The 27,677-nt window shown below is 46.4% G+C and overlaps 1 protein-coding gene across 1 annotated transcript; it reads left to right on the forward strand.

Annotated features, from left to right (window-relative positions):
• The first annotated feature begins 8,278 nt into the window (after positions 1–8,278).
• Positions 8,279–26,638, forward strand: LOC128345179 (keratin, type II cuticular Hb5-like). Its single transcript, XM_053296741.1, has 9 exons — positions 8,279–8,752; positions 17,610–17,818; positions 18,783–18,843; positions 21,550–21,645; positions 22,074–22,238; positions 23,295–23,420; positions 25,118–25,338; positions 26,202–26,233; positions 26,361–26,638. Exons 1-9 carry the CDS (start codon positions 8,279–8,281, stop codon positions 26,636–26,638), a joined length of 1,662 nt encoding a protein of 553 aa, XP_053152716.1.
• Positions 26,639–27,677: the final 1,039 nt, after the last annotated feature.

The raw sequence follows: 27,677 nt of genomic DNA on the forward strand, positions 1-27,677 counted from the left end.
AAGGTGGGAAAGTAGAAATAAGCACAGCATCTTGCTTTCCAGCTCTCCATCAATCCTACCCCCCCTTCCAAATCCTCTGATTTTTGTTCATTTTGGAGTGTGTGTTTTTCCTTCAGAAAAGAGCCACAAAATGGCTCTGCATGACAAAATGGTGGCAGGAAATACATCAGAAGTCATTTCTGGCCACTTAGGAACCACAGATAGGTTTAAATAGCCCCATCTTTGCCCCACAAACTGGGTTCCTATGACCCAACTGCAAATCCACAAATGAAGAACCTGTGAATAATTAGGGTCTCCTGTACGGTATTTTCCCCTGCAGACAAATACTATACCAGGAGACAGGGGCTTGGCTATGGAGCACTTTGACAGCAGGGGCCTGGCCACCCAGCACTGTACCTGAGTACCCACCTTGAATAATGACTGAATACGACTTATGCCTAAATAGCTCCTTCTCTACCGGAATTCATATTTGTATAGGGGGGAAATAGTTGGCACCAGTTTTTGCAGCCTAATTCAGATACCTGGCTCAGCACAACTCAGCTGTGTCTCAGATTATCTTGCTGTGTGGATTGCTAGAAGAGCAAGAGTGTGTGTGTGTGTCATACATGTGTGTGTATAGTGCACGTATATCATAAGGACAAACCAGAAGGATAAAACATCAATAAAGCCAAGAGTATAACTGCTCAATCAATAATAAAAGTAACATCATATAATATCACAAATGAAACTAACTAAAAGAAAGGTCAGCATTAGGTCTATCTTGTACCAATTATAGTACTTCCTGAAAAATGTTTTCAAGACATAGTCCATTTCCAGCATCTGAGAAACATACCCCAGTAACCCTGTTGTAATTCACTTGAACAGATTCCCTACAGTACTGGGTAAGGCGTGTCCCTGTGATGTGGAGGTCTCTTGGGAGCTGCAGTCTTTTCAAGGGCTATGGCCACTGCAGCAGCTCCTGAAAATACTAACGTTCCCAAGAGCATCCATGGTTTCCCCAGGATTGAAGGGGAGGGAGACTTCTGCTGGAACTCTTTTTGAAAATCAAGCCACTGCAGCTGCTGATTCCTCACTGCAGAGAGCAAAAAAAGTAAAGAAAGTACATGTCTTCTCTGTCTCTTCCCAGTAAGTATCGGCAGGGGATGGGGGAAGGCATACTGCTTTCACTACTGTGAATCACTATTTGGATCTGTACTACAGTGAGATAAATCCAGTTGAACCAGTCTGCTTCAGTTTGGATGTGAATAGTGATTCAAATTGATGCACAGCCTTAGTCACTTGTTCTGCAGGGGAATGGAGAAATGTTGGAGAACATTCTCCAGCATTTCTCCTTGGGAGGAATCCTAGCATTCTCTTCAAATTTCAGTTTATCCTTCAGTTTCTCTTTTGAATATCAGTTTGGAGACATTTTTGTCCAACCCTATCAAAATTTAATCATTAGTATTCTACCTGTGGTTAAATTTGCTACAAGATGGTCTCTATTCCATCTTGAATAGCTGCTCTGAGCCATTTTTGGAAGAGAGGTATATAAATCTAAATAAATAAACAAATAAATAAATATTCAAGCTGTACATAAGGCATCTCATTTCCTAACAATATTGGCTAACAAATCCCACGGTGTAACATGAGTGGTCCTGAACTGCCTGTACCACTGTGGGCATCTAAAACACACATCCACATTGCTTCATAACAGGGCCACCTGGGAGTTCTCCGCACAGAAGGCTTTACCACAACTTTTCTGGGAGCCTTTACTGCGAACTCAAAGTTATGCCAAAAAACCCAAACTCAAAAGTGGACTTTTTTACCCCAGATATAGATCAGGCTACACTGCAGTGAAAAACCCAAATAGTGTGTGAAGTGCTCCCCAATAGCTTGCAGGGACTTTGGGGTAAATCTGCCCAATATGTGAATGCACACCTTCCATTTTGGACGAGATGCTAGCTAAAGGGCTTTAAAAGCCCTGTGTGAAAAACGTCCTGGGCAGGGGTGGTTCAGAACTGCTCACATTACGCTGCGGAACTTCAGCCACTGTTATGGGGAGGGTGAAAGGCTTGTGTGCTATGTTGTGCTGTCAAATTTAGAGAGGAGAAATAGACCGGCGAGGGGGTGGGATAGAAATAAGCTAAAACTAAAATAAAGGAATAAAACTGAGAAAACTGAGAAACAGGGCTGCAAAGAATCTTACGGGATTCTTGGGAAAAGAATCGAAGAGGGAGGCACAAAGCGAAAAGAGATAGTGCTGTGAGGTCTAAAGAGAAAAAGAGGGGGCAATTGAGAGAGGGAGTGTTGCAGAGGGAGAAGTCACATGACCAGCCTTACAGGGGTAGAACAGGGCTACCCCAGGTAGGGCTGGTCAAGTGCAGTGGCAGGATTGCTCCCAATCCTGGAGTTCCAACCAGGGCTAAAAGTGAGGTAACAGGATGCACACGCGCCTCCTACCTCATGTCCAGTTCATGTGGATGCATGCCTGCAGCCATCAGGACCGTAGAGCCAGGGGAGAGGAGCGACCCAGCAGCAGGAATTTCCCCAGTGTACCATGCTGTCCCCCTGGTGCATTGTGGGATTCCTGGTGGCTGAGCTTCCTTCCCCTGCCTCTGGATCACTGCACTGCTCACTGCACTGCCACTCGTGTGGTCATATGGGCGGCAGAGCCCTGTTTGGGCCCCAGATTGTGTGGCAAAAGGCAGGTAGGCTCCTAACATAATCCAGGGAACAATGTTTTCACACAAGTAACATAGCAATGCATCCCCCTTGAGTTAATAAACATGTAAAAATGACCCTCAGAGTTTCAGCTGTGTATTTCTGGCCTAGATTTGAGCAACTTTTTATATTATAAGTTGCTTTAATGATTTTTTTTTTGAACAGTGTTTCAATTCTGTTGAAGAGTTCTTTGTGACTGAAGAGGATTGGTAGGTACATCAAAGCCTGGACATTACTGTTATGCCAACCCCCTTCCGCAACTTTAATGTGACAAGTCCAGGGATGAAGCTCACCAAAACCAGGCTGTTGATATGAGATAAGATGCTGGATATGCTTACAGGTCACCTGCTACAAGCAACGCTATCCACAGATGATAGGTCATTCTAGAGCAATCTAACATAACCCAGGGAACAAATGTGTCACAAACACAAGACCAGAACCAAAACTGCATACAGAACCACAGATAATTCAATCAGGTGAGCCTAGCCTCAGACAAATTCTGTGTCAAGTGATACCCACACAGCACGGACACAGGCAACATATTATTAAGAATCAAGAATTTATAAGACAGTCTAGATAACATTCAAGATTTCAAGCTTGTGCTTTGGGGCTCAGTAGTATGAGTTTCAAATAGCTCATGTAATATTCACCTCAGGTATAAGGCAAATATTACAATCACCACATTTTTCTCTGGCCTAGATTAAAAACCAAGCCAGCAAAGAATTTACCTCCAACCCCTACCCACCAAGACTCTGATCTCCTAAGAAATATAAGAGCCTCTTTTGGCAACTGGCCAGTACCATTTTACTTCCCAGAATGCACCAGGCAACGACTCAGTGTCATTTCCCAGGATGTAAAATGGCCCCCGCCAGGATTTGCCCCTTCCTGCAAAGGTGGCAGGCATTACTTTAAGGAAGATAAATACACTGCCATGTCCCCACAACTGCTTTGCATAAGCTCCTCGTCACCACCCTCGTGAAATTTGGCACACATTTGTGAGGCCCCCATGAAAATGTTGAATCCCCTACCACATTTCACACATAATACCTGTAGAAACATAGGCAAAAATGGGAGAGGGGATTCAATCCAGCCCTGGCCCCATCCTTCCTCTAAAGAGCTCAGAGCAGTACAAATAAAAGGTTAGTCGATGGTTTTCCATCTCATGGACTAGGGCCCGAGCCTGCTCAACTTCAGTAACATAGCTGCACCATATGCCATCAGACGATTCTGGGCCCTCTTTTGTGTATATTTTAAGCTTCCTCCAAGTTTCCAGTCCTTATGGAAGAAGCAATGGCCCCCGGAAGATCCAGTATGCTCTGCGCGAGCGCGCTAGGCATACTGGAGAGACCTTTTCGCCTCCTCTCCGGGGGTCTACTCATGAGTAGCTGCAGAGCCACACCACGACTACTCATGATTTTTAAAACTGGGTTTGAGGAGCACTCGCTCCTCAAACCCGGTTTAAGGGGAGGGGTTGCTTGACAGGTTAACCACCGAGAGGCAACCGGGTTCTCCTGCAAGCCCGGTGGCTCCCACGATCAGCCGAAATCGGACTAGGCTCCCCTAGCCCGATTTCGGCTGATCGTGGGAATAGCCTCCGTGAGTAAGGGTCTCCCTATCTGTCCCTACTCTATGATCCCTGAACTGACTCTTCAGCACTTCCTGTGCTGAGTCACAATCCTTCCTTCCTCGTAGAGAGTAGATGGAAACATCTCTCTCCCTCCTTACCTATTCATTATGCAGTCCTTTAGATTAGATCTTTCCTATCCAAGTATACTTAACCAATAAATACTTAGTATTTAGTTCTACAGGAATCTCCAGGTGTTTTCTCTAAATAGCTGCAACAACTAAACCATCCTCTGCTACCTACTCTGCACTTCCTTAGTGCTCTGCTGTTTACCTACTAGGGGTAAAATTAACAAACCACAACAGTTCTTTGGTGCACCACTGCGCGCCTACACGATCCATGCTGCTCTAAGCAGTGAGAATCACTGGAGAGTCCTGCTCTTCAGGAATCCCAAAACGCACTGCATGAGCAGTGCAGTGCACTGGGGGATTCCCCCGTGAGCTGGGTGCTCTAGGCGCCTGTGTGTGGTCGGGCTGTATGCAGCCCGAGCACACACACAACCCCCTACTTCGAGTAAAGGCAGGGGTGTATCTAGGGTGGGGCAGGCAGGGCACATGCCCTGGGCTCCACTTGAAGGGGGGCGCCATTCTTAAAAATTAAAAAAAAAAGGCTGCCCAAAACAAAATGGCCACCGTGCATGCTCAAATGGCCTCTGTGAGGCCCTAGGCCATGCCAGGCCTTGCAGAGGCCATTTGAGCATGCGCGGCAGCCATTTTGTTTTTAGCGGCCATTTTTTTAAAAAAAATTATTTTAAAAAACGGCCACCGCACATACTCAAATGGTCCCTGCGAGGCCCTAGAGGCCAGCGGGGGGAGGGGGAATCTTTGCAGACCCCCCACACATGGCCTTTAGGAAGCCCCCCCAAAGGGGCTACAGGTAATTTTTTAAAATATATATATTATATAAGTCAATGTACACATATTTAGTTTGGCACTAAGTACAGAGAATCAGGGCTTGTGAATACTGAGCTGAAGCTTATGAGCTAGAATTGTATTCATTTGCTTTTATTTTGCTTCTTGTGATAAGTGAGTTAAATGTGATGTCTTAATAATATGACTATTAATGGTGAGTTTGTTTTTGAATCAGTGTGAAATCCTTAGTATTAAGGCCCACTGGGAGTTTCTTGCTCTCTTTCTCTCATTTTAACTGTCTTTCTGAAATACTAGACTATATTCCAAGCAGTGACACAGTTTACTCTGCATATCTGTTAATTATTTTCAGACTATCTGGGAAAAGTCAAATTCTCCATTTATTTTTAAAACTTATGTAATAGTGATGCTACAATGCATAGTAGAGAATTAGACAGGCACTTCTGTTTAGTTTTCCAAGTACACCTCCACATAGTATTTGGGTATTTCATGAGCCCCAGCATACTGAAATTTGTAGTTTTCCAGCATTTTTTAGTCTGGCTAAGTCCACTGCTAAATAGTTTTTGAAATATTAAAAGACTAACGAACTTGACTTGTATTTTTTAGCTGATATTATGGTAAAGTCATCTGAAAGATGGGTGTCAGATGTTTGGACAGGGGGCGCAATGTCAGTGCTTGCCCTAGGCGCTATTTTCCCTAGATACGCCTCTGGGTAAAGGGTGCACTTGCTTAAAGCTCAGGTTAAAAACTTGCTTTGCACAGGCAGCCAAACCCAGGTAGGGTTTGGCTGCTCATGTGAATAGCCTCTATAAGTACATTATGCAGATTATATTACAGATAAGAAATAGGTTTCTAAACAAGTGGCCAGGCTGGGGGATATCACTCAGGGTCAAGAGATTGGTCTTGTGGTAGTGTGCATGAATTGTCCACTTTGCTAAGCAAGGTCTGCCTTGGTTTGCATTTGGATGGGAGACCACATCTGAGCACTGTAAGATATTTGCCTTAAGGGGTGGGGCCAGATCTCAGTGGAAGAGCAACTGAATGCTTGCAGGTCCCAGATGCCACTCCCTGTCGTCTCGAGGTAGGGCTGGGAGCAGGGGTGTAGCTATGCCACTGAGCAGATGGGTTCAAAGAATCCGGGACTCCCAGCACCTGATGGCCCCCCAGGTCCACCCCTCCCTATTTTTTTCATTACCTCCCTCATTCTGAGTGGCCGCCAGGGAGAGGGGCAAACATGGGCCATCTCTCCCCTAGCTACACCCCTGGCTGGGAGAGACTCTTGCCTGTAACCTTGGAGAGCCACTGCCAGTCAGTGTAGACAATACTGAGCTAGATGGACCAATGGTCTGACTCAATATAAGCCAGTTTCCCAAGTTCTTATGTTCCTATCATTCTACATACCTGCAGCAAAAGTAAAGTAGGCTATCCAAAACAATAAGAATATGCAAATATTTTTAATTTACTCCCCCTGCCCCCAATCACAACATTTGGCTTTGATGGCAGAGAATTGGAATTACTTCAGTCCAGACTACACAGACTGCATAAATATATTATTATTATTACACTTATATCCTGCTCTTCCTCCAAGGATCCCAGAGTGGTGGACTACATACTTCAGTTTCTCTTTCACAACAACCCTGTGAAGTAGGCTAGGCTGAGAGAGATCCCCGGTCCTAGTCCAGCACTCTAACCACTACACCACACTGACTCTCTTATATAAATATATATAACTTGCATTTATGTTTACTGGGTTTTTTAAAAAATGTATTTGACAACACCTAAATAAATATAGTCATTAGAATGAAACTGTCAATTAAAATCTGCTGTCCTTGGGAGCCTTGAGACTTTTCATTAATTTGGCAGAATAATCAGGAAATCCTGTTATTTATATCTTTGATGTACTTGAAGGGTAACACTGAATGTGGTTTATAGAACATATAGGCCTGCATTTTGGAGGGTATTTGACTTTGCTGGGTGTTTAGGCAGCAGACGTGTCCAGGAGTGCCTATACCCAGCCTTACCTCATGTGTCAGCTGGAGACAGCACTTCACTCTGGTCACTATCAACTAGGGCTTGGTCTAAAGGTACATGCTGCAGCAATTTGACCAAAGCTAAGCAGGCCTGGGACTGGTCAATACTTAGATGGGAGATCACCTGGGATCACTTTCATGGTAGAAGACAAATGTAATAAATAATAAAGGTGCAAGAATCCTGTTCTCTTTTGCATCTGGTCATTCTATGAGACCACTAAGGAATCTGAAGTGGAATAAAAGCATTGCTATCTTCAAAACCAAGAAGTTTTTCACACCTGGTTTTTAGTTCGCTTCTCCTCCAGAATGGAAGTGTGTGTTCACATAGCGGCCAAATTTACCCGAAGTCCCTGCGAGCTATCAGGGAGCACTTCACACACAATTCAGGTTTTTCATCACATGTTAGAGTGAAGCCCAATTTTTATCCAGGGTTAAAAAATCCACTTTTTGCATTGGGTTTTTTGGGCAACTTTGAACTGGCTGTAAAGCCTCGCAGAAAACCCGCAGTAAAGCGTGCTGCCTGGGAAAGCTCCAGTTGTTGTTCCTACAAGCCTTCAGAGACGGTAGATAGATATGTAAGAGGTTCTTGGGATCCTTCTGACTTAATCCTGCACAGAGGCAGCTCAAGCCTGCAAATTTATAGAGAAAGGAACCTACTAGATTATAAGCAGAAACATTTTTTCCTAGTGTTCAGTTTTATATGGATTCCCAGCCTTTACAATGTGTCCATTATCATCTTAAACATCAAAAGCTAGGAAGACCAAAAAGTACAGCTTTGTAGACTGGGCATTCAGGACCATGACGGGTAGCATCCTTGGCACCTTTTATAGGCTCAATGAGCCACAATTTGCCTTTTTTATGAAGGAAAGCACTCCAAGCTCATAAATGCTAGAAATTTTCTGATCTCCCCATTATGAGATGCCAAGCCCAGCTCTCCAAAGCGATATAAAGGCCAAGGTCTTTACAGAGTGAATCAGAAGGTTTGCATGGGCAAACTTCCCTTCTTCCCTGCCACATCCATCTCCTCCTTTTCAAACACACTTTTCAAAGGAGCAATGTCTTCTCCATCAAGCCCTGGAAATGGACCCAACAACTTTACTTCCTCCTCAGCTGTCCTTCCACCAACCGGGAGCAAAGAACACACCAGTTCTCCCTGCTCTTCCATTGGACACAGTTCTGGTTTCAAGGGAGCTGGTTACTTTAGCAGCAGAAGTCTGTGTGGCCTCAGCTCCAATGGATCTAGAACCGCAAGTAGTGGCTACCATCTTGCTAGATACGGATATGGCCATCAGGGAATTGGTGCAGGATACGGCCACTCTGGCACTGGATATAGTTATAGTGGCTCCTTTGGGTTTAGGCCAGCGGGGGCTAGTGGAACCGGCACTCCTTTCATCACACCTGTCACTTGCAATGAAGCTCTACTGCAACCTCTGAATCTAGAAATCAACTCATCAGCCCAAGCAGTGAAGTGCCAGGAGAAGAATGAACTCCAATGCCTGAACAGCAAGTTTGCCTGTTTCATTGACAAGGTGAGTTGGGACACAGAACTGCATGAGCCCCTCCAACTTTCTCTCTTTTGAAGCCTATATTCAATAATGTTATCTCCTCAAATCCCCTAAATCCAACAGCATCTGCAAAAGACAGAAAATTAGATCAGGAAATATGATAATTAGTCAGACAATGATTTTGATCTGCTCAGAGCTGATTGGATTTGGAGAGAGTCTGTGAAGACAATACTGAGCTAGATAGACCAATGGTCTGACTCAGTATATGGCAGTTTCCTATGTTCTTATGAGAGTGTGACACAATGTAGTATGGAAACAGGCATTGCCCATACACATTAGAACCCCCTTATCCATAGGTACATAGCATGCTGCCTTCTGAGTCAGACCATCATTCTTTCTTGCTCAGTACTGTCTACTCTGACTGGCAGAAGTTTGCCAGGGTTTTAGAGAAGGACCTTTCCCAGCCCTCACTGGAATGCCAGGGATTGAACCTGGGACCTTATGCATACAAAGCAGGCACTCCAACACTGAGCTATGGCACCATCCCTATTTAAGATGCACTGTGTGGTACACTTAGGTAACACCTAATCCCGCCGCCGCCGCCGCCGCCATCCTTAAGCATAACTGACATCAGTAAATAAACACATTATACATTATCATGGATATGTAGGAGACGTTTTTACTTGTTAAAAAAAAAGTGAGGTTCTGAGTCAGAGCTGACACCAATACCAATACATTCGTGCGAGTGTACCAGAATGGTTCCCAGAAGCCCCTCCCAGCCTGCCCATACAGAGACTCATTCACCACTGCATTGGTGCCTCTGCTGCTGTGCAGCCCAGTGGAGGAGGGATGGTGGAGGCAGGCAGGCTCATCTCTGCACTGGTGGATGGCTGCTGATGGGAATGCAGATGTCCACTCTACACTGTGTGCTTCTGTTCTCCCACCTTTGAACTAGAGGAAGAGCTGGGAGAACAAATCAATGAAGGCTGAAGGGGGAGAGCTGGCTGAGCTGGGATCTGAAGGAGGCAGAACCATCATGAGTTCTGGGATTTTTTTAATCTTTGAGGCTGGGAAATTGGGGGCAGTGATGCATGATTCTCAGGAGAGGGGGAAGTAACTCAAGGAGGAATTATTGTGGAGACCTAGAAGGGAGTTGCATGTTTTATTATGAGGTTGGGGTTTGTTTGTTTGTTTTTGGCAATTACTGGCTGATAATCTAATACTAATAGTCTGACTTACTCAAGGAAGCCCTACTAAAATTTAAAGGACAAGATAGGTATGCCTAACTGTCTTTTTAATTCCTCAATTAAAAATGAATTTTAATTCCTCAAATACAGTTAGGGCCTTCCTCAAATAAATTTAGACAGGAGAGGGAAAAGAAACTGGGTGGGGGGGTATTATTATTGGGGACACCTGAGGGAGAAATTCATGGTTTGAGGTTGGGCTTTTGGCACTTACTGGCTAACATCTAGGGGTGTGTGTGTGCCAACCATTTGGCCAGCTCAACACGAATCCTCCAGGTTGGAGAAGACCACCCCCCCCCCCCATTGCACTGCCACCATCTCCACCAGTGGGAAACTAAAGGTAACTCAGCATTGAGCCTGGCTATATGCAAGCCGACTCACACATCTCTACTACCATCCTGACTAAATTTACTCAAGGAAGTCCCACTGAAATGAATGCCTAACTTGTCCTTTTAATTTCAATGGGCCTTCTTCGAGGAAGGCTAGTTTTTAGTCAGGATGTCAGCTAATGTTTGGACGTTTGAATGTTTTGGGTTGTTGCGTGGGTTAGACTCCATCTGTGCCTTGTGGGAACTTATTGCCTCTTGGGCAAGTGATTCATTCTTCAGGCTGACTAGTTGGCCCTCTCTATGTTGCAGCACCCGATATGAGGTGACTGGGGTCCAGACCTCACATCTGTCTTGTACTCAGTGCTTGGTCTTGGGCAAGTTACATCTAGGTCCGCATCCTGGCTCCAAGCGAGGTGCCTCTGAGAAGCTTAAGGGACAAGGCAGAAAGGCAACAGCATTACTCTGTGTTTTGTCCCCCAGCATCTGGTCTTTAGAAGTATATATCACCTGGGGGAACATGGAGGTACTATTTAGCTACTGTGGCCAATAGGAGGACAGGATTGGGGTGGAGTACACAGGTGGAACTGGAGCTGGGTAGAGCCAAAAAAAGGCATGGTGGGGCTAGTGACTTGGTGGTGTGGGTGAGGCTCATAGCACTGCCCACTTTTTGGAGGCAAATGGGGTTGGTGCTGGGTGGACTTGCTGTTCTCTTGTAATTATTAACCCTCATCCAGATTGTGGGGTAGATTTCTATCCCTGGCTGCATAAAGGCACAAAAAGAAGCAAACCACTGCACTCCCAGCTATGCCTTTGCTGTCATACTCCTACCTGGTCTCTGGTACACAATATAGCCACAACTACTTTGTACTCTGTATTGCTTTTATGCATGTGTTTTAAATTTTTAATCAGAGTTGTTTTATATTTTTAGCTTAATATTTTAATTGTGTCTTTTAAACAATCTTGTTTTTAAATTTTGCTGTAAACAGCCTTGGGATTGTTTTAATGAAAGGCAGTGTATAAATTTAACAATAAATAAATAAATAAATAAAATAAACTATGGCCCCTCGCCAGTTATTATATTTATGCTAATAATAATAATAATAATAATAATATATGACACAGGGTAGAAAACCACTCTAAAATGAATGGGCTCCCTGTGGTGGGGTAGTTTCTATCCTATTCCCATGTTGTCGTTTGGGGTAGGAGAGAACACCCTGCTTCTCTTTGGAAACTTCAGTTTTATTTCCCCTTGGAAGCTCAATTGACCTTGAAAGATGGTAGTGTCTGAAAAATAGTCTGAGGCACTGCATAGTTCTGTGCTCCAGAGTCAGGGCAGATGCACACCAGCCCTTCCCACAATGTCAGACCTAGAGAGGCTATTCTCACAAGCAGCAAACAGGGTAACCCCAAGAGCCCTGCTGTAACCTTCTCACACACCTCACAGCAAGCACACGAGCACATGGTCAGGCCTCAACAGGGAGCCTGCAGGACAGACAATTGCCACTAAGGGCTTGATTTCGGGGAAGGGAACCACAGTAGAAGGCTGCTTCCTAGGTTCGTCTTGGCTCTTGAGCCCATTTTCAGGGTGCCTGCCACTTTAAGAATGCTTGAGCAAGTGCTCAGTGCTGGTGATGTCATCTGTTGCTGGGCAGATGTCTGCCGAGCATTTTGCTTGCTTTGCCAGGCAGCCCCTAGTCCACTACGGTATCCAGATTCTATGGCAAAGCAGAGGAAAGGGCCGATGATGGGACTCAAGTAGCCCCGCGTAGCTCCACACAGGCACTAGGAGAGGGCACGTAAGCAACTTTGTCTGCTAAATCTCATTTTAGAGGTGGGGATGGGAACTGGGTGACCCTGTTTTGAAAGAGCATAGCTAGAGGGCTTGCTGATGGTTCACGCGGGAGTGCTAACCCCACCTTCATCCATCAAGTCCTGTTTTTTGCTGGTTGTGAGAACAGCCTTCTAGTGTTTGGAATGAGGAAATCCTTAGAAAGCATCTGACCTTGCCGAAGCAGGGATTTTAGCCAGCAGAACAAAGCCAAAAGGATCACAACAGCAGCAACCACAACAACGTGTCATCTTCAATAAGTCTGGCATCATTAGATCAACCCTCTACAGTATGTCCCTGGTCTTTCTCACTCCTCCTGGGGGGATACCCTAATCACAACCAGTTCATCACTGGCCCAATGCTGTCATCATGCGTGAACTAGGGATCTGCTCGAAATGCACGCATGGAGTCCATGTGCGTGCCGGCATCGCTCAGGGGCAGCTGGGAAACACCCTGCTGGTGGGTGGTCATAGCTGAGAAGAGCACCTCCATTACGGAAGGTATCTGCTCCCCTCCCTGTTAAAGAGGCTATGTATGCCCTCGGTTTGAAGGGATGTGCCCACAATTTGGACACCGAATTGTGTTTCAGATGCATCCCTAGTGTGAACACACAGGGGCAGCATGTGAAACAATGAGACACTGTCGCTCCACACCCTCTGTCCAACTCACCCAGAAATGGGGAAGCAATGATGGGATGCAGAAACATTCTGCCCACTGACAGATGTTTACCCTGGGAAGCAAGCTGGGGAACTGCAACAAAGACAAGTAGGCCTGCATGTTGGGCAGCAATGTGTACGGGCATGGAACAACACCTGGGGCCGCTTCAGGTGACATCACCTCTCTACATGCACTCCCAAATCCTGTTGGAGCATGTGTAGAGGGCCGATTCAGATGAGCATCCCCTCACACAATTAAAGGATGTGCCTTGAGTGCATTGGCACATCCACCCATGTGACATCAGGGCCGGTGCGTTCTTGTCACTGCCCTGATGTTATTGCATGTGCAGGGCTGTGTTCCATCTGAATCTGCCCTCAGAGGACTGTGGCGGGGGATAACTTTTCCCCCAGTGTAGAGCTGGCAGAGGCTCTCCTGAGCAAGGAGTTGCCCTATGTAGGCACGATGTGACACAACAAGCCGAACATGCCTCCAGAAATGCAACCATATTCACAAAAGGAACTGCTGTCATCTTTGTCTGTCTTGGATAGACAGAAGATGTTGGTATAGTGTGTACCAAAGAAGTGTGTGCCCAAGGACAACTGACAAGAAACCAACAAAATGAAGGTATTCTCACTCACGATCAGTGGGAAGCGGGCTAAGGGAGCTTAGCCCGCTTTCCATGGATCGTGAGAACCACCAGGCTCGCAGGCAAGCCCAGTTTCCCCAAAGCAGGTAACCCGCTCAAATATCCCTCCCCTTAAACGTGGTTAGCGGAGTGAGTGCTCCGCTAACCCCATTTTTTTGATCGTGTATTGCCGCGACGCCGCAACACATGAAGAGACCCCTGGCCAGGAGGCTGCAAGCAGCCTCCCAGTCTCAGGGGTCTCTCCAGCATGCCCTGCGCACTCGTGCAGAGCATCCTGGAACTTCCGGGGGCCGTGCAGCCCCTGATCTCCACAGCCCCCATGGCTCCCACTGCAGCCAACCCCTGATCCCCACAGCCCCCACCGGCTAAGCCCGCTCTCCCCGCAGACCTCATTAAGTCTCACTGGTTGTGAGACTCGCCTCAATATGTGATGATTGTGGGAGGCTAGCCTGGAGAACGCTTGACTAGCTCCCAGACCTGTGATGATTGCCTTTGAGTCAGTTACAGTGTGTCGTTTCAGCTGAAATGTTGAGGTTTGGATCCTCATTAGTGTTGGGCTTGAAGTGCTCAATTTTTTTTAGGTAGCAACTCACATTTTCAGTGGATTGTGCAGTCACACAGGGCACCATGCTTGGAGTCACAGCTGCACTCCCTTGAAGCAAAATATGCCGTTATTGTAGGTTCTGTGGTGTGGAAAAGTTGGGGGGAGGCATCCAATGTAATCAATGGGACTATTTGGGAGTAAGAATTCCTATTCATGTGTAAAATATCATAACTCAGGATGAGGGTTAAACAGAATATTACGAAAACACTGTTGGTCTCCAGTGCACTACACTCTCCTCCACATGACACTGAATGACCTTGTAAAGGCTTTTGAAATTTCTTCCCGAGGGGAACACAAAACAACATTCACATAACTAGATTCAAAAATTGTACTTAGTTTTTTGAGGGGTCTTTTTTAAAGAACTCTAGGCTTCCCATATTGGTGGGATGCCACAGAGAGGAGATTATGTACCAATACTGACTCTGAAGCTTCTAATCCACTTCTGTGACCATCTACAAAGAGATATTCAAGCCTGCAAGCACCCCTGCTTTGAATTCTTGCTCCATCCTTAATCTGAATTCCAATGAGGGCATTCACACAACACAAGCTGCCTCTGGGTTACCCGAGGCAGCTCGTGTCGTCTGGAGCGCTGGGAGCCTTCCACTCCGGGCTGCTCCAGACCTGTGGAGCCCACCTTTTGTACCTGGAATTTAGCGAGATAGAATGAGCTTACCTTGTCAGGAGATCATCTGTGCAGTTGACACTGGGTAGATGACCTCCTCCACCAGCCTGCCACCATTTTGGACAGCGAGCCAGGAAGAAGGAGAGGCCACACCGAGAACAGCCACTGTGCTCCTGGTGCAGGGCACATTGGGATGCGGGAGGAATTCATCTTCCCAATTCCAGCAGCTGCTGCTCATGTTGGCGTGTGGTGCAGTGGAGGCAAATATGGCCACCACACATCTGCGGAGGAAGGAAGGCAAGCGCCTGCCTTCCCCCCAACCCTAGGGAGTGCTCAGTTGAGGTCATGTGAACAACCTCATTATCTAATATATCACCAAACACCAAGGCTAAGAGAACTGGGGTGGGGGGGGGGGATAAAGGAGAAAAATAGTTGGCAGTTGGAGCATAAAATTATTTGCTAAATTACCACATTGCACACACACCAAAAGTATCAGGGCTAGTTTCACTTTTCTTTGTGAGGGTTCCTGACCCTGGCAGAGAATGATACTTGGTGTGCCATTTCCTGCTTAGGAGATGGCCCTGTGGGGGTTCTGGGACATGTAGTCAAGACCCAGGATCCCTCCCTTGTCAGCAGAGGCATAACTAGGGAAAACGGCACCTGGGGCAAGCATTGAAATGGCGCCCCCCCCCCGGACCCCCAACATACTACATTATACTTAGGTTTTTCCTCACAAGCGCCCGCCGCCGCCGCCGCCAAGCCAGGCCACTGACTGGCCGCCAGGCGCCAGCAAAGCAATGGGGGGGGGCACGCGGGCAGCATGGAAGGGACTGCTCATGGGGGAGGGGGCGCCGACGCGCTCCCTTGACTGCTGCAGCGCTGCTGCACTGAGCAGGAAACATTTGTATTAACAAAAAATTTAAAAACAATTAAAAACAATTTTTTTGTCATGGCGGCGCCCCCCATGTGACCAAAAAAGATGGCGCCTGGGGCACGTGCCCCCCCTGCCCCCCTATAGTTACGCCTCTGCTTGTCAGGAAAAAGATGTTTTGCATGTCTATAGGAACTCTGATATCTTCCCATTCCCCACAGCAAGGTTATTTTGCTTTAGAGAAGGGGGAGGTGGTGCCAGTGTATTTGTGGGGCTGGTGGGGGGGACTTTTAAAGTGTTCAACTGGAACAACCAAAACATCTCAAACACTTTCAGGGTGAGCAGCAGCCTGCTTCCTTGCCACTTTTAGTTGCTACCCCTAAATTAATTATTTCTTCCCTTTATCTATCCCCACCTCTTTGGGGTTGTTCTGTGTAATTTTTCCCCCCTCCACCAGTGGCCTTTGGGATTATTCCCATTGTGGAACAATCCGCAATGGGATTGTTCAGCAAAGTCAGCTTCCAGATGAGAAATCCTGAGAGTCTGTTCCAGGGTTCCTTCACACGTAAGGAAGATGGTAGTGACCTCTGGGCCAGAGCTGGTGTTGTATAGCAGCTAAATGAGTTGTGAGTTAAAATGACCTCAGTCCAAATCTCAGCTGAGCCACGAATGCACTGACTCTGGACACACCTCTCCCCTTCTGCAGGAATAGTGACCTACCTGACATGGTGGCGGTTGTAATGGATACTGAGAAGCTGTAGGCAAAAGAACTACTTAAATGCTGGGTGCAGTCCAATTATTAGTGCTCACAGACTTTCCCACAAAATCCATGGAGGTTTTCCATGCCTTTGTAATCCTTTTCCATGTGTGTTCCCCTGGGGTAATACACCCAAAGCAACGACATGGAAGAAAGGCATTGCTAGAAGTGGCCCTCTACCCAGTGGTGGCCAAGATGGGCAGATCTGGGGGGGGAGGGGGGAGGGTGGTAAAAGAGTCTCAAGTGAGGCTTATTCTCATCCTTTTTCACCCTGTCAGCTGACTTGCTTCCCTTCACTGTGCCTGGCCACAGCATTAACCCTTTGAGCACAGGCTGATCATTCATATGTGCCAATGAAGAGCCTGCATGCAAATGATTAATGCTGCAGCCAGGTGCAGCAAGGGAGAACAGAGCAAGAGGAGGGCGAATGAGCCTCACCTGAGGCTCCTCTACCACCACCCTGACCTGCCCATAGTACCGGCCACCACTGCAAAGAACAATGCTCTGGTCTTAAGGTCCTTTGCAGAGACACATAGAATGAGCATATAATGTGGCTTCCCTATTCCCAAACCGGACTCGAGCCAGACCGGCCCCGGGCCAGTTCCATGCACACTTGAACCAGACCTGATTGGAGTTTGAACAGAGCCGGTTCGAAAGGCTCGCAGGCCTGCTGGTAAAGGGGAATCCAGTAAGGGTTCCCCTTTACCAGTAAAGGGCGGGGTGGGGGGCACAAGGACTTAGAAAAGTAAAAGTAGAGCGGGAGGGAGGGGAGTGAAAAAGAATCTTAGAAGTGCCCGCTGCTAGTGGTTGTGGTGGTTGCAGGGGTGGGGGTGGGGGTGGCTCCCCCCACCCCCGCCAGCCTCCACCTGAGTAGCCCAGGCTGGTTCGGGCCTCTGCACAGGTGTGGGGGTCACTAAAATGGCCTCCACGCATGCGCAGGCACCATTGGCTTTCTACTCTCCTTTTCTTTTTACTCCCCTCCTACCCACTCTACTTTTATAGAAGCCCCCCTGCCCCCCTCCCTTTACTGGTAAAGGGGAAACCTCACCAGATTCCCCATTACAAGTAGTTTCGAGCTGGCTCTGTTCAAACCGGGCCCGGTTCAATCCGAACCCTTTGAGCCAAGCTGGCTTGCACTCGAGCCTGGCTTGATCTGAGCTGGCTTGCACACCCCTAAACACAACAGCGTTACTTAATATTGTGCTGTATACCAGCCAGTGTTTTCTTTTTCATTTGGTTTATGACTTCGTTTACTGGAACCTATGAATAATACACTTCTTTTTCAAAGGGCTTAAGCAATCACTGTTACCATTCTCCACTTAGGTTCGGTACCTAGAGCAGCACAACATGATGATGAAGACCAAGTGGGACTTCTTGAAAGAAAAGAAGCGCCAGAAAAGCAACATGGAGCACCTCTTTAATGAATACATCAGCAGGCTGAGGAAGGAACTGGAGTGCCTGGAATGGGAGAGGAATCAGCTGCGGGCAGAAATGAACAACTGGCGAGAAACTATGGAAGGCAGCAAGAAGAGGTGACCTGCAGGGCTGGATTAAATATTATCTTAAATACTTTGAAGCACAGGACCACAACATGACACAAATTGCTGTAATTTAATTGTCTTGCTTCCTCAATATGTAATGTACTAAGAGATTTGTGATGGTGGCCACACTAAGCCTTGCCTTCTCACTGTCATGATTAACTATTAACAGAGTTGGTACCAGCATTTTCAATGAAATTTGAATGACAGGATTCCTCCCTAGTGGAAACATATGAGTTTTTTCAGGTGAAGCCAAATAAGTGGCTGTAACATTTCCCAGCAGGTTTCTGCACATCCTGATAACTATTGCATAATAGGCCTGTTCACACAATAATCAAAATCAGAGTAGGAGGCATTCTATTCTGGTTTGCATGGTTGTGTGTACTCACAAAAATCCCTCCAATCCAGGTTGCTCAAAACAGGATAGCCCAGCTTTTTTACCCTGCGCTCAACCAAGAGGGGAGGGGAGGAGAGGAGAGCTCTTCTACCTTGCTTTTCTGGTTGTGTGGATCCACTTACCTTTTCTATCCAGCCACCAGAATCCAGCAGGTCTGGATGGAAACAAGAGAGAGCTGTGGCTAGGGGCTGCCATCAAAGATGTGCCACTCTACAAAGCACACTCTATGACCATGTAGCTGCAGTTGCTTCAGCAGGGCTGGGTTTCTTGGTGGTCCTTTATCAGGAGGCAGCTGCTGATGTAATGAGACTTTCCAGTCTGCTGGCGGCACAAGGTATGCTGGGAAGGCCTGCTCTGCCCTTGGCGGACATTGCACGCTTGCAGCTCCGGATTTTAGCAATGGATGCCTTGTCTGCCTTACTCGTGTGTTTCCTGGGTTTGCTGACCCAAACAGAGGTTCTGATCATCCACTGCTACTGGGATAGGAGTTCTCTAACCCTCCAACCCACTCCCAAATGGTCGTGTGAACAGGCCTAATGTCTGCCTCCTCAATCTCCCCAGGTTTGAAGAAGAATGCAGCAGAAGAGCCTGTGCTGAAAATGAGTATGTGGCACTTAAAAAGGCAAGTGGCACACCTTTGTTTGATACCATGATAGATGTATTGATGCTCATTAGAAGTATTACAGTGAAAGTCAAAAGTGGTGCATGTATGAGCTATTGCAAAAGTATTAATACCTTGTTTTTGTAAAGAAAAACTTCTCATATGAAGGTGTCATAAGATTTTAAATTAAGTCTGCAAAACCTCGACGGGTTTCATCAGTAGAATAATAATCTAAAGCCTCAGTCATGCATGCGTACTTGGACACTTACACTGAACTCAATGGGACTTAACTTTCAGAAACACGCTGCATAACTATAATCAACTAGATTGATGTCCAAATGTACAATGCCCTTTTATTTATTGGGGGGGGGGTTGGTTTCTGAATCAATTCCATATTAAATCAGGGTCGGGCTGACCATATTTCCAGCCTGAAAATTAAGATACTCTTTCCACTGCCTTAAAAAGAAAATGTAAACATCTACCAATAGATTTGAATGGGGCAGCCACCTGGGCAGTGGCAGACTTGGCCACTGAAGCCAGAGAGGCTAGAACTACCAACGATATTGAGTGGGCTGGCAGAGGTGGTGGTGATAAACCTGGCCTGTGGAGTGCTGGACGGCCAGTTCCACCAGTTTTCCCTCTAACAGAGATTCCCAGCTGTTGTTGACTACAACTCCCAGAATCTCTAACTGCAATGGTTTTTGTTTGGGGATTATGGGAGCTGAGTGTCACCTCCAGTGGCACAGTGGGGAAATGCTTGACTAACAAGGAGAAGGTTGCTGGTTTGAATCCCCACTAAACACCTATATTGGGCAGCAGCAATTTTATTTGTTTGTTTGTTTATTTATTTATTTTCTATACTGCCCTTCCAAAAATGGCTACACAGACAAATAATAAATAAATAAGATGGATCCCTGTCCCCAAAGGGCTCACAATCTAAAATGAAATGTAAGATAGACACCATCAACAGTCACTGGAGGTACTGTGCTGGGGGTGGATAGGGCCAGTTAATCTCCCCCTGCTCAGTAAAGCGAAACACCATGTTAAAAGGTGCTTCTTTGCCAAGTTAGCAGGGGTTTTGCCAAGTTAGCAGGCGTTTTATATAGGAAGATGCTGAAAGGCATCATCTCTTACTGCGCGGGAGAAGGCAATGGTCAACCCCTCCTGTATTCTACCAAAGAAAACCACAAGGCTCTGTGGGCGCCAGGAGTCAACATCGGCTTGACGGCACACTTTACTTTTTCTTTAGTCAACAACATCTGGCAATCCTTGTTAGAGAGAACATTGATTTCCACCCATTGTGTTGGGCAGGGAGGCACCGATCACAGAAATGCCCATCATCATGGATACAGCATTTACCTCTTCAGAAAAATCTCAGCACATCATATTATGGGAAGAGAGCTGGTCTTGTGGTAGCAAGCATGACTTGTCCCCTTAAGCGAAGCAGGATCCGCCCTGGTTGCATACAAAAGGGAGAACTAGAAGTGCGAGCGCTGTAAGATATTCTCCTTAGGGGATGGAGCAACTCTGGGAAGAGCATCTAGGTTCCAAGTTCCTTCCCTGGCATCTCCAAGATAGGGCTGAGAGAGATTCCTGCCTGCAACCTTGGAGAAGCCGCTGACAGTCTGTGTAGAATATACTGAGCTAGACCAATGGTCTGACTCAGTATATGGCAGCTTCCTATGTTCCTGTGATCCACGAGCACCATGGAGATGGGAGTGAGTGGCGGGGATGGGGTGGGACTTCCAGCCCCGCTTTAGGTGGCGTCTGAATAGGGCTCCTGAATGTCTAGATGAGTGTAACTGTAGCCACCAGCCCGACTTGCCAGATGGGAAGCTTCTAATCATGTGAATAGCTCCCCTGCCAGCAGCAGACCTTTCCAACATTCTCATACTTGCGGCTGGCATAGAATACCTCCCTGTTACTAGGAGGCTTCACATGGCGAGGCTCATCCTACGTTGCAGTCAGATGTGGAGAGACACAAAGCTGAAGCATGTATCATACCAATATGTTTTTATGAACCACCCAGAGAACAATTGTTATGGGGCAGCTATATAGATAATGTTATTATTATAATTATGGGCTGAGATATGGCACAGCATTATGCACATGGTGGGAAGTAACATTCATGCAGTTACATAAGAGTGCTGTTGAGCTAATGCAAATTAGCACAAATGGAGTTGCATGACAGTATGGACATTATATATCACCTCTGCACTGTTGTGCAACCCGATTTGTGCAATTTTTGCACTTGTGCAGCTGTGTCCTTGCGTACTGCTTGAGTATTACATCCACCACATACATGACGTTGTGCATTATGTCAGCTATTATTCATATTGTAAACCGCCTTGGGGTTATCTTTTTAATGAAAGGCGGTATATAAATGCAAAAATAAATAAATAAATAAAAAATATTTTGACTGCAAGGGTGGCCCAAGTATCCTATACTCTGCATGCACTTGCTTTCTTTGTGATTATCCAGAGAATAAATGAATTTTGCTGCATGGTATGTAAGCCAGTCACATTTGTGTGTGTGTGTCAATACAATTCCAGTGGATAAGCAATATTGTGACACTCAAGGTCAAATTTTTGCCCAAAGTCCACCATATCAGGTGTGAATTTTGGAAACTTTTTAATTCAGATTTGACCATTGGGAATTTTAGGAGTTCACTACATGTTGCCTTGGTTGAAATTTTGCTTCCATGCTGTACATTTTATTTCCCTTCAGAAAGTGGACTGTGTCTTTATGAACAAATCAGAGAAAGAAGCCAAGGTGGAGACCTTGATGCAAGACATTTGCTTTTACAGAACCACCTTTGATGAGGTAACCTTTTTAAAAAAAATTTTTTTGCTGGTCCAGTTATGCTACTTAGTCAAGCAGTTTCATTTGTATGCCTCACAGGTGGTTATACAAGCAGAAAAGTGGAAGTGGAACTTACTTCCAATTAAATGAAAACCTTTCTCCCTCCTGGTGTACTGGAGGACCTTTCTGTAATCACATAGTGGGGCAGTTCATATGAACCGTCCTTCTATAAATGCTACAAATACTGGTTTAAGCTAGTGTTTGTAGCACTTCTTTGGACAATACTTGGATGAAGTATCATCCAAACCAGCCCAGTGTCTTTAGGATCTGGGTAGAAGTATCTTTAAAATATATATATCTTATCTCAAGTACAGAAGTTACCATCCAACTGAGCTTTGTAGTATTACAAAAATATAATAATGGGTAAATGCATTCCATGTTATTTGCAGGAAATATGTGAATTGCAGTCATGCATCTCAGACACCTGCGTGACCGTGAAAATGAACAATAGTCGAGGCCTAGATGTGGCGTGCATCGTTGAAGAGTTCCGGCGTCGGTATGAAGACATTGCCTCTCGGAGCCGAGCTGAGGCTGAGACTTGGTGCCAGAGCCAGGTACTTTGGCATCTCTTTAGCATCTCCTGCCTTTCTGCACACACAACATCTGCTGCTTTCCCACTGATCTTTGGCTCAAATAATAGGGCACCAAGTTCTGATGAAATAAACCCAGCTTAGATCCCAGGTTTGAGCCGCCCCGAGTAGTATTCGCTGGAGCAGTGAGATATAACTATTTTAAATAAATAAGTAAATAGATCCATACTGTACTTTGAAAAATACTTGCACTTGTAAGGCAGAAAGGACCTGTTATGTGTGTAATGGAGTGGCCATCAGAAACAGTGTCCTTGTCTCAGATGTCTTCCCTTCCCCTGATCACGTACAGGGACACTTACGCAGTGGTGGGGAGGGTCCATACTGCAGTGGCAGAGTGCATGCCCGTCTTAAGGAGGACACTGTAAAACTGGAGAAGGTGCAGAAGAGGGCAACCAAGATGATCAGGGGTCTGGAGCACCTTCCTTATGAGGCAAGCCTACAATACAACATCTGGGGCTTTTTAGTTTGGAAAAGGGGTGACTATAGGGAGACACGATAGAGGTGTATAAAATTATGCATGGAGTAGGGAGAGTGGAAAGAGAGACATTTTTCTCCCTCTCTCACAACACTAGAACTATGAAACTGAAGGCCGGAAAATTTAGGACCAAAAAAAAGGAAGTACTTTTCCACACAGCAGATAATTAATCTATGGAATTTTCTGCCACAGGATGTGGTGATGGCCACTAGCTTGGATGGCTTTAAAAGGGGCTTAGGTTTCTTTGAGGCATCTGGTGGGGTCACTGTGGGAAACAGGATACTGGACTAGATGGGCCTGATCCAGTAGAGTCATTCTTATGTTCTTATGTTCCATGTAGAAGGTCCCAGGTTCAATTCCTGACATATCTAGCTTAAACATATCTCAGGTAGCAGAGCTAGGAAAACCCTTCCTCTGGAAATTTTGGAGACCTGCCCTATTGGGGCATTGTTTGTTTAATCAGTGATCTGATTGTTTGATCATATTGATCTCATTAATCAGTGATCTGACAGATTGATCAGATTATTTCATTTCCCTCATTGTAGTATCAGGAGCTGAGGACAACAGCTGCCAAACACTGCGACAATCTACGTGATGTCAAGGACGAACTTAGTGAACTGACCCGAGTGGTTCACAGACTGCAGGCAGAAATCACTAATATAAAAACCCAGGTGAGGATAGGCTTGGAGGCATCAATAACGCCACCTTTGTTGATGGGTTTGATAATGGCAGTAATCTCAACTGGGAAGTTCTTGTGTTCTGTCTTGTGTTGTACATCTGGTTGTAACGTGTGAGGCCTGAGAAGTGGATGTTTTCCATCATCATCCACCTCCCCAGAGTCTTCATCAGCCACCTTTGCCACTGGGAAGAGTCAGGAGCTGCAGACTGCCCATCTTTCAGGATGAGGCCCCACCCCCTTGGGATAGAAGCGCTGCTGCTATCTGGTCTTATTTGCTGGGAAGCACACTTCTGGGTGGAGTGGGGGTGTACTCTTTCTCCCCTTGGTCAGCATAGAACCTTCAAGTGGCAGCTGTTAAAGAAGCCAGAAGGGTAGCATCTGACACCTTTTATGCTTTTACGTTTTTATGATCACCGTGGAGGCCTTTGGACAGAAGGCGGTATATAAATGTTTTTAAAAACAAGAACAACAAAAACCAGATAGATGGATGATGCACACATTACCATCTTAATAAGGGAGGGAGTGTGTTTATTCAAATCCTACTTCAACTGCATTGGCCAGCAGAAGATGCTGGCCCTATGATAAACAATCACCACTGGGTAGTAGTGTGGTCCCGAACATTCAGTTAATACTTAACAGTTACCTGGTCCCTAATGGTGACCATTGTAGATAACCACTTGCAGGGGTGTGGGCGGGTGGGATTAATCAAAAAGCAGAATACAAATATTAAAAAATAATACACAAATAAATAAGAAGAGGGCACACGTCCACTTCTTATGTGTGTATTGCATGTACTGTATGTGTGCTGTTGTGTGTGTACTGTTGAACTGTGTACAAGATTGTCAAGTCTAGGAAGAACATTAGCACTTGATTCTATGTATAAACCAGACCTAAATGTATGGTGGCCACAAAAACATCTGCACTAGGGATGTGCACAAACTGAGGTTCGGCACCGAACTGGTTCAGCGCCACGGGGAGGGTGAGTTCCCGCTCACTGCTTCCCTCCCCATGGCACTGAACTGGTTCGGTTCATGGCACTGAACCGGTTCGGTTTTTAAAAGAGGAGAGCAGTCCTTGCCGGCTCTCCGCTGCCTCATCCCATGAATCCGTGTGGTGCCGGCATTCACATGTTCACACATGCGCAGGCACCATTTGCGTGGCCAGCGACACCATTCTGAGCACGCAAATGGTAACTGCGCATGCACAAATGCCATGTGTGTGCCAGCGCTGCGCGTGCATTCTTAGGATGAGTGCTGCAGCAGTAGGAAGTTGCATGTGGCGGTGTTGAGCAGGTAAGGACCTGCTCTCCTCTTTTTAAAAGATCCTGCTTGCCGCGCCCCCCTCCCCACAGCGCCAAACCAGTCTATGAACTTCCGTTCATGCACATCCCTAATCTGCACGTGGTGACCCCCGCACCCTAGTGTTGAAACCATTGAGTGCATATTTCCAGCAATTCCCAATGCAGGTAGTCAGCGAAATCTTGTGCATGGCATGGGATACCCTTAATGGGCTTGACTGGTGGGGCCTATCATGCTCAGGCAGGCCAAACACTTTTCCCATGGCCGCTGCACATTTGCTGGTCATGAGAACAGATCCTGAACCGAATACAAAAGAAGCGTCAGGATCAGATTTCTGCCTTGTGGTTGTGCCTTTGTCTCTTGCCTTCCCTCTGCATCCCTGCCTGTATAGCGCTGCAAACTGGAAGAGGAGGTGGCTTCCGCTGAAGAGCGTGGGGAGATCGCTCTGAAGGATGCCAAATGCAAACTGGCTGACCTGGAGGATGCCCTGCACAAGGCCAAGCAGGATATGGCCTGCCAGCTGCGGGAATATCAGGAGCTGATGAGCCTCAAGTTGGCCCTGGATATTGAGATCGCCACCTACAGGAAACTGCTGGAAGGAGAAGAGTGCAGGTGAAAGCAAGAGATCCTTTTGGGGAGCAGTGCAAGCTGGGAAATGCACATGGGAAGTAGCCCTAAGCCAGAAACAGTGCACACATTCCTTTTGTGGCACAGTACAAATAATCACAAGATGAAGATTTTGTTTTTTCTAAACCACATCAGTGTCACATAGTCACTATTTCTTATAAGTGTGTGTGTGTGTGCCCATGGGGTAGCAGCTGGCACTGGCAACATCAAGAAGCCTGTTTGTTTTACTTAAGTCTTCTCCCAAGAGCAGTCAATACCAGTTCTCACCACTTGGGTGGTGACTTTCTCCTTCATAACATGTGGCTGCGGCTGATGTTCGATGCTCACAGTGATCTGCTGTCTGGGCTGGAACACGTTGCTTATTTAAAGGGCCAGACACCCAGATGAGTCATTCCAGCTGACAGAGGCATGCATGTACACATTGATCCCTGCTTTATGTATTAGGGCAGGGGTTCTCAAAGTTGAGTCCCCAGCTGTTTCTGGGGACTACAACTCTCCTCATCTCTAGCCACAGTGGCCAAAGAGGTGATGGGTGCTGTAGTCCAGCAACATATGAATTGTTGAGAATACAAATATGATGATGTACATGTTCGATGCATGCATACCCCACCAGTTATTTTCTCATATGGGATCCTCGGGGCAGCTAGCAGTCAGTATGAAAATAATAAAACCATCAAAAGGCGGGGGGGGGGCGGGGGACAACCAGCCGAACAGCAGCAGCACAATAAAGGACAGCAGCCAGAATTAAAGCAAAATAAAACGCAAATAGATCATCTCCGGAGGGTGTGATCGTCAAAAGCGGATGCACCTAATTCTCTCTTTTAATCCCTCTGCTTCTTTCCCACCAGGATGGGTGATGGAGAATGTGCTGTGAATATCTGTAAGTACCTCAGAGAGTTGCACTCAAAAACATGCCATTGCTAATTTAAATCTTTTTTGATGGAACTTCTTTCACGATATCATTATATGGTCTCTCCCCCCCCCCACCCCGCCTTTTCTTTCCATAGCTGTGCAAAGGAGTCAGGGTGCTGTTGTATGCAGTGCTGGTCACAGCTGTGGGCCAGGGAGAGGTGGAGTCATTCTGACCAACGGAAAAGACACCGGCAGCCCTGCAGGATTCAAAAGAGGCATTGTGGCAGGCTGCGTTCCTTGTGCAGAGCTGGGCCCCCCGCATGGAGACATGTGTGGCCCTCCTCCTCCTCCTCATGCCTTCAGCGTCAAAAGTGGGAAGGGTCCCAATGTTAGGTTTATACCTGCAGCTCCTCCCTGTGGATCAAGAGGCTAAAAATAGCCAACGAGCGTCTTTATCCAGTCAGAGATGACTGAAGTTGTGTCGTATTGTTGACTCAGCATGCTTACCCTGAATCAGCAATTCTCACACATTTCAGGAAAATCTCTGGGGAGATGCAGCCGTGTATATACTTGCTCCCTAAACTCAGGTCACTTTCAATTCATAGTAAGCTTCCAGTGCATTCTGAATATTACCCATTTTCTACATACCAAGACTGAGGCCGTGCTCTTGTTTCTGGGCTCATTTATTCAAAGCCAAAGAGAGGTGAGGTAAGAACCCCCAATTATCCAGGGGCTTTCCCCTACCTCCGATGAAGCTCCTAGTTTAATAAAGCAGCTCAAACGTTGATATTAAGAGGATGTTGTTCCAGGGTACTGATTGGGCAGATAAGTTCCATCCTCTACAAATGGGAAAGTCCCATTTGATAATGCTGTGTCTGCGTGATGATAAAAATCTTTGGGTGACATTGAAACGTTTGGCATACCAACATTGTCAATAGAAGTGCCTTCTGCTTGTCGAGAGCCGAGTTCATCAAAGACCCCTTCCTCTTGTGGAGGAGTTCTCTTGCAAGAGTGAGACTTTCCTTCCACTTGCAGAAGGAGCCTCTGTCCACAGCAAGCCACTGCATCAAAGATTTGGATGCTACCCATTGCATACATTCCTGCAGAAAGTTAAAGGCTGTTATCTGCAGGTACTCTGAGTTCCATCCTTCCCTCCTTTGGTCATCCAGATTTAGACAGTTAATGGATTGTAAGGCTTGCCTTGCTGTATCACACCAACTAGCAGCCCAGCATTCTTGTCTCTAACAGTAATCAGGCAAGTTGCCCCTGGACTTTCATAAGCAGGCCATGGTGATGATGGCTTTCCTCTGCTGTCTGTCCCTACCATCTAACATTCAGAGATATATACTGCCTCTGTATTGGGAGGTTCCATTTAGCTAAGAGCCATGGATAGCCTGGCCAGACTAGACCCATCCGTCATGAATATGTCCAATTCTTTTCTCTCTCTCTCTCTCATGCCTAAGCTAAGCATT

Source organism: Hemicordylus capensis, chromosome 2 (genome assembly GCF_027244095.1).
Source record: "Hemicordylus capensis ecotype Gifberg chromosome 2, rHemCap1.1.pri, whole genome shotgun sequence".
Taxonomy (NCBI): domain Eukaryota; kingdom Metazoa; phylum Chordata; class Lepidosauria; order Squamata; family Cordylidae; genus Hemicordylus; species Hemicordylus capensis.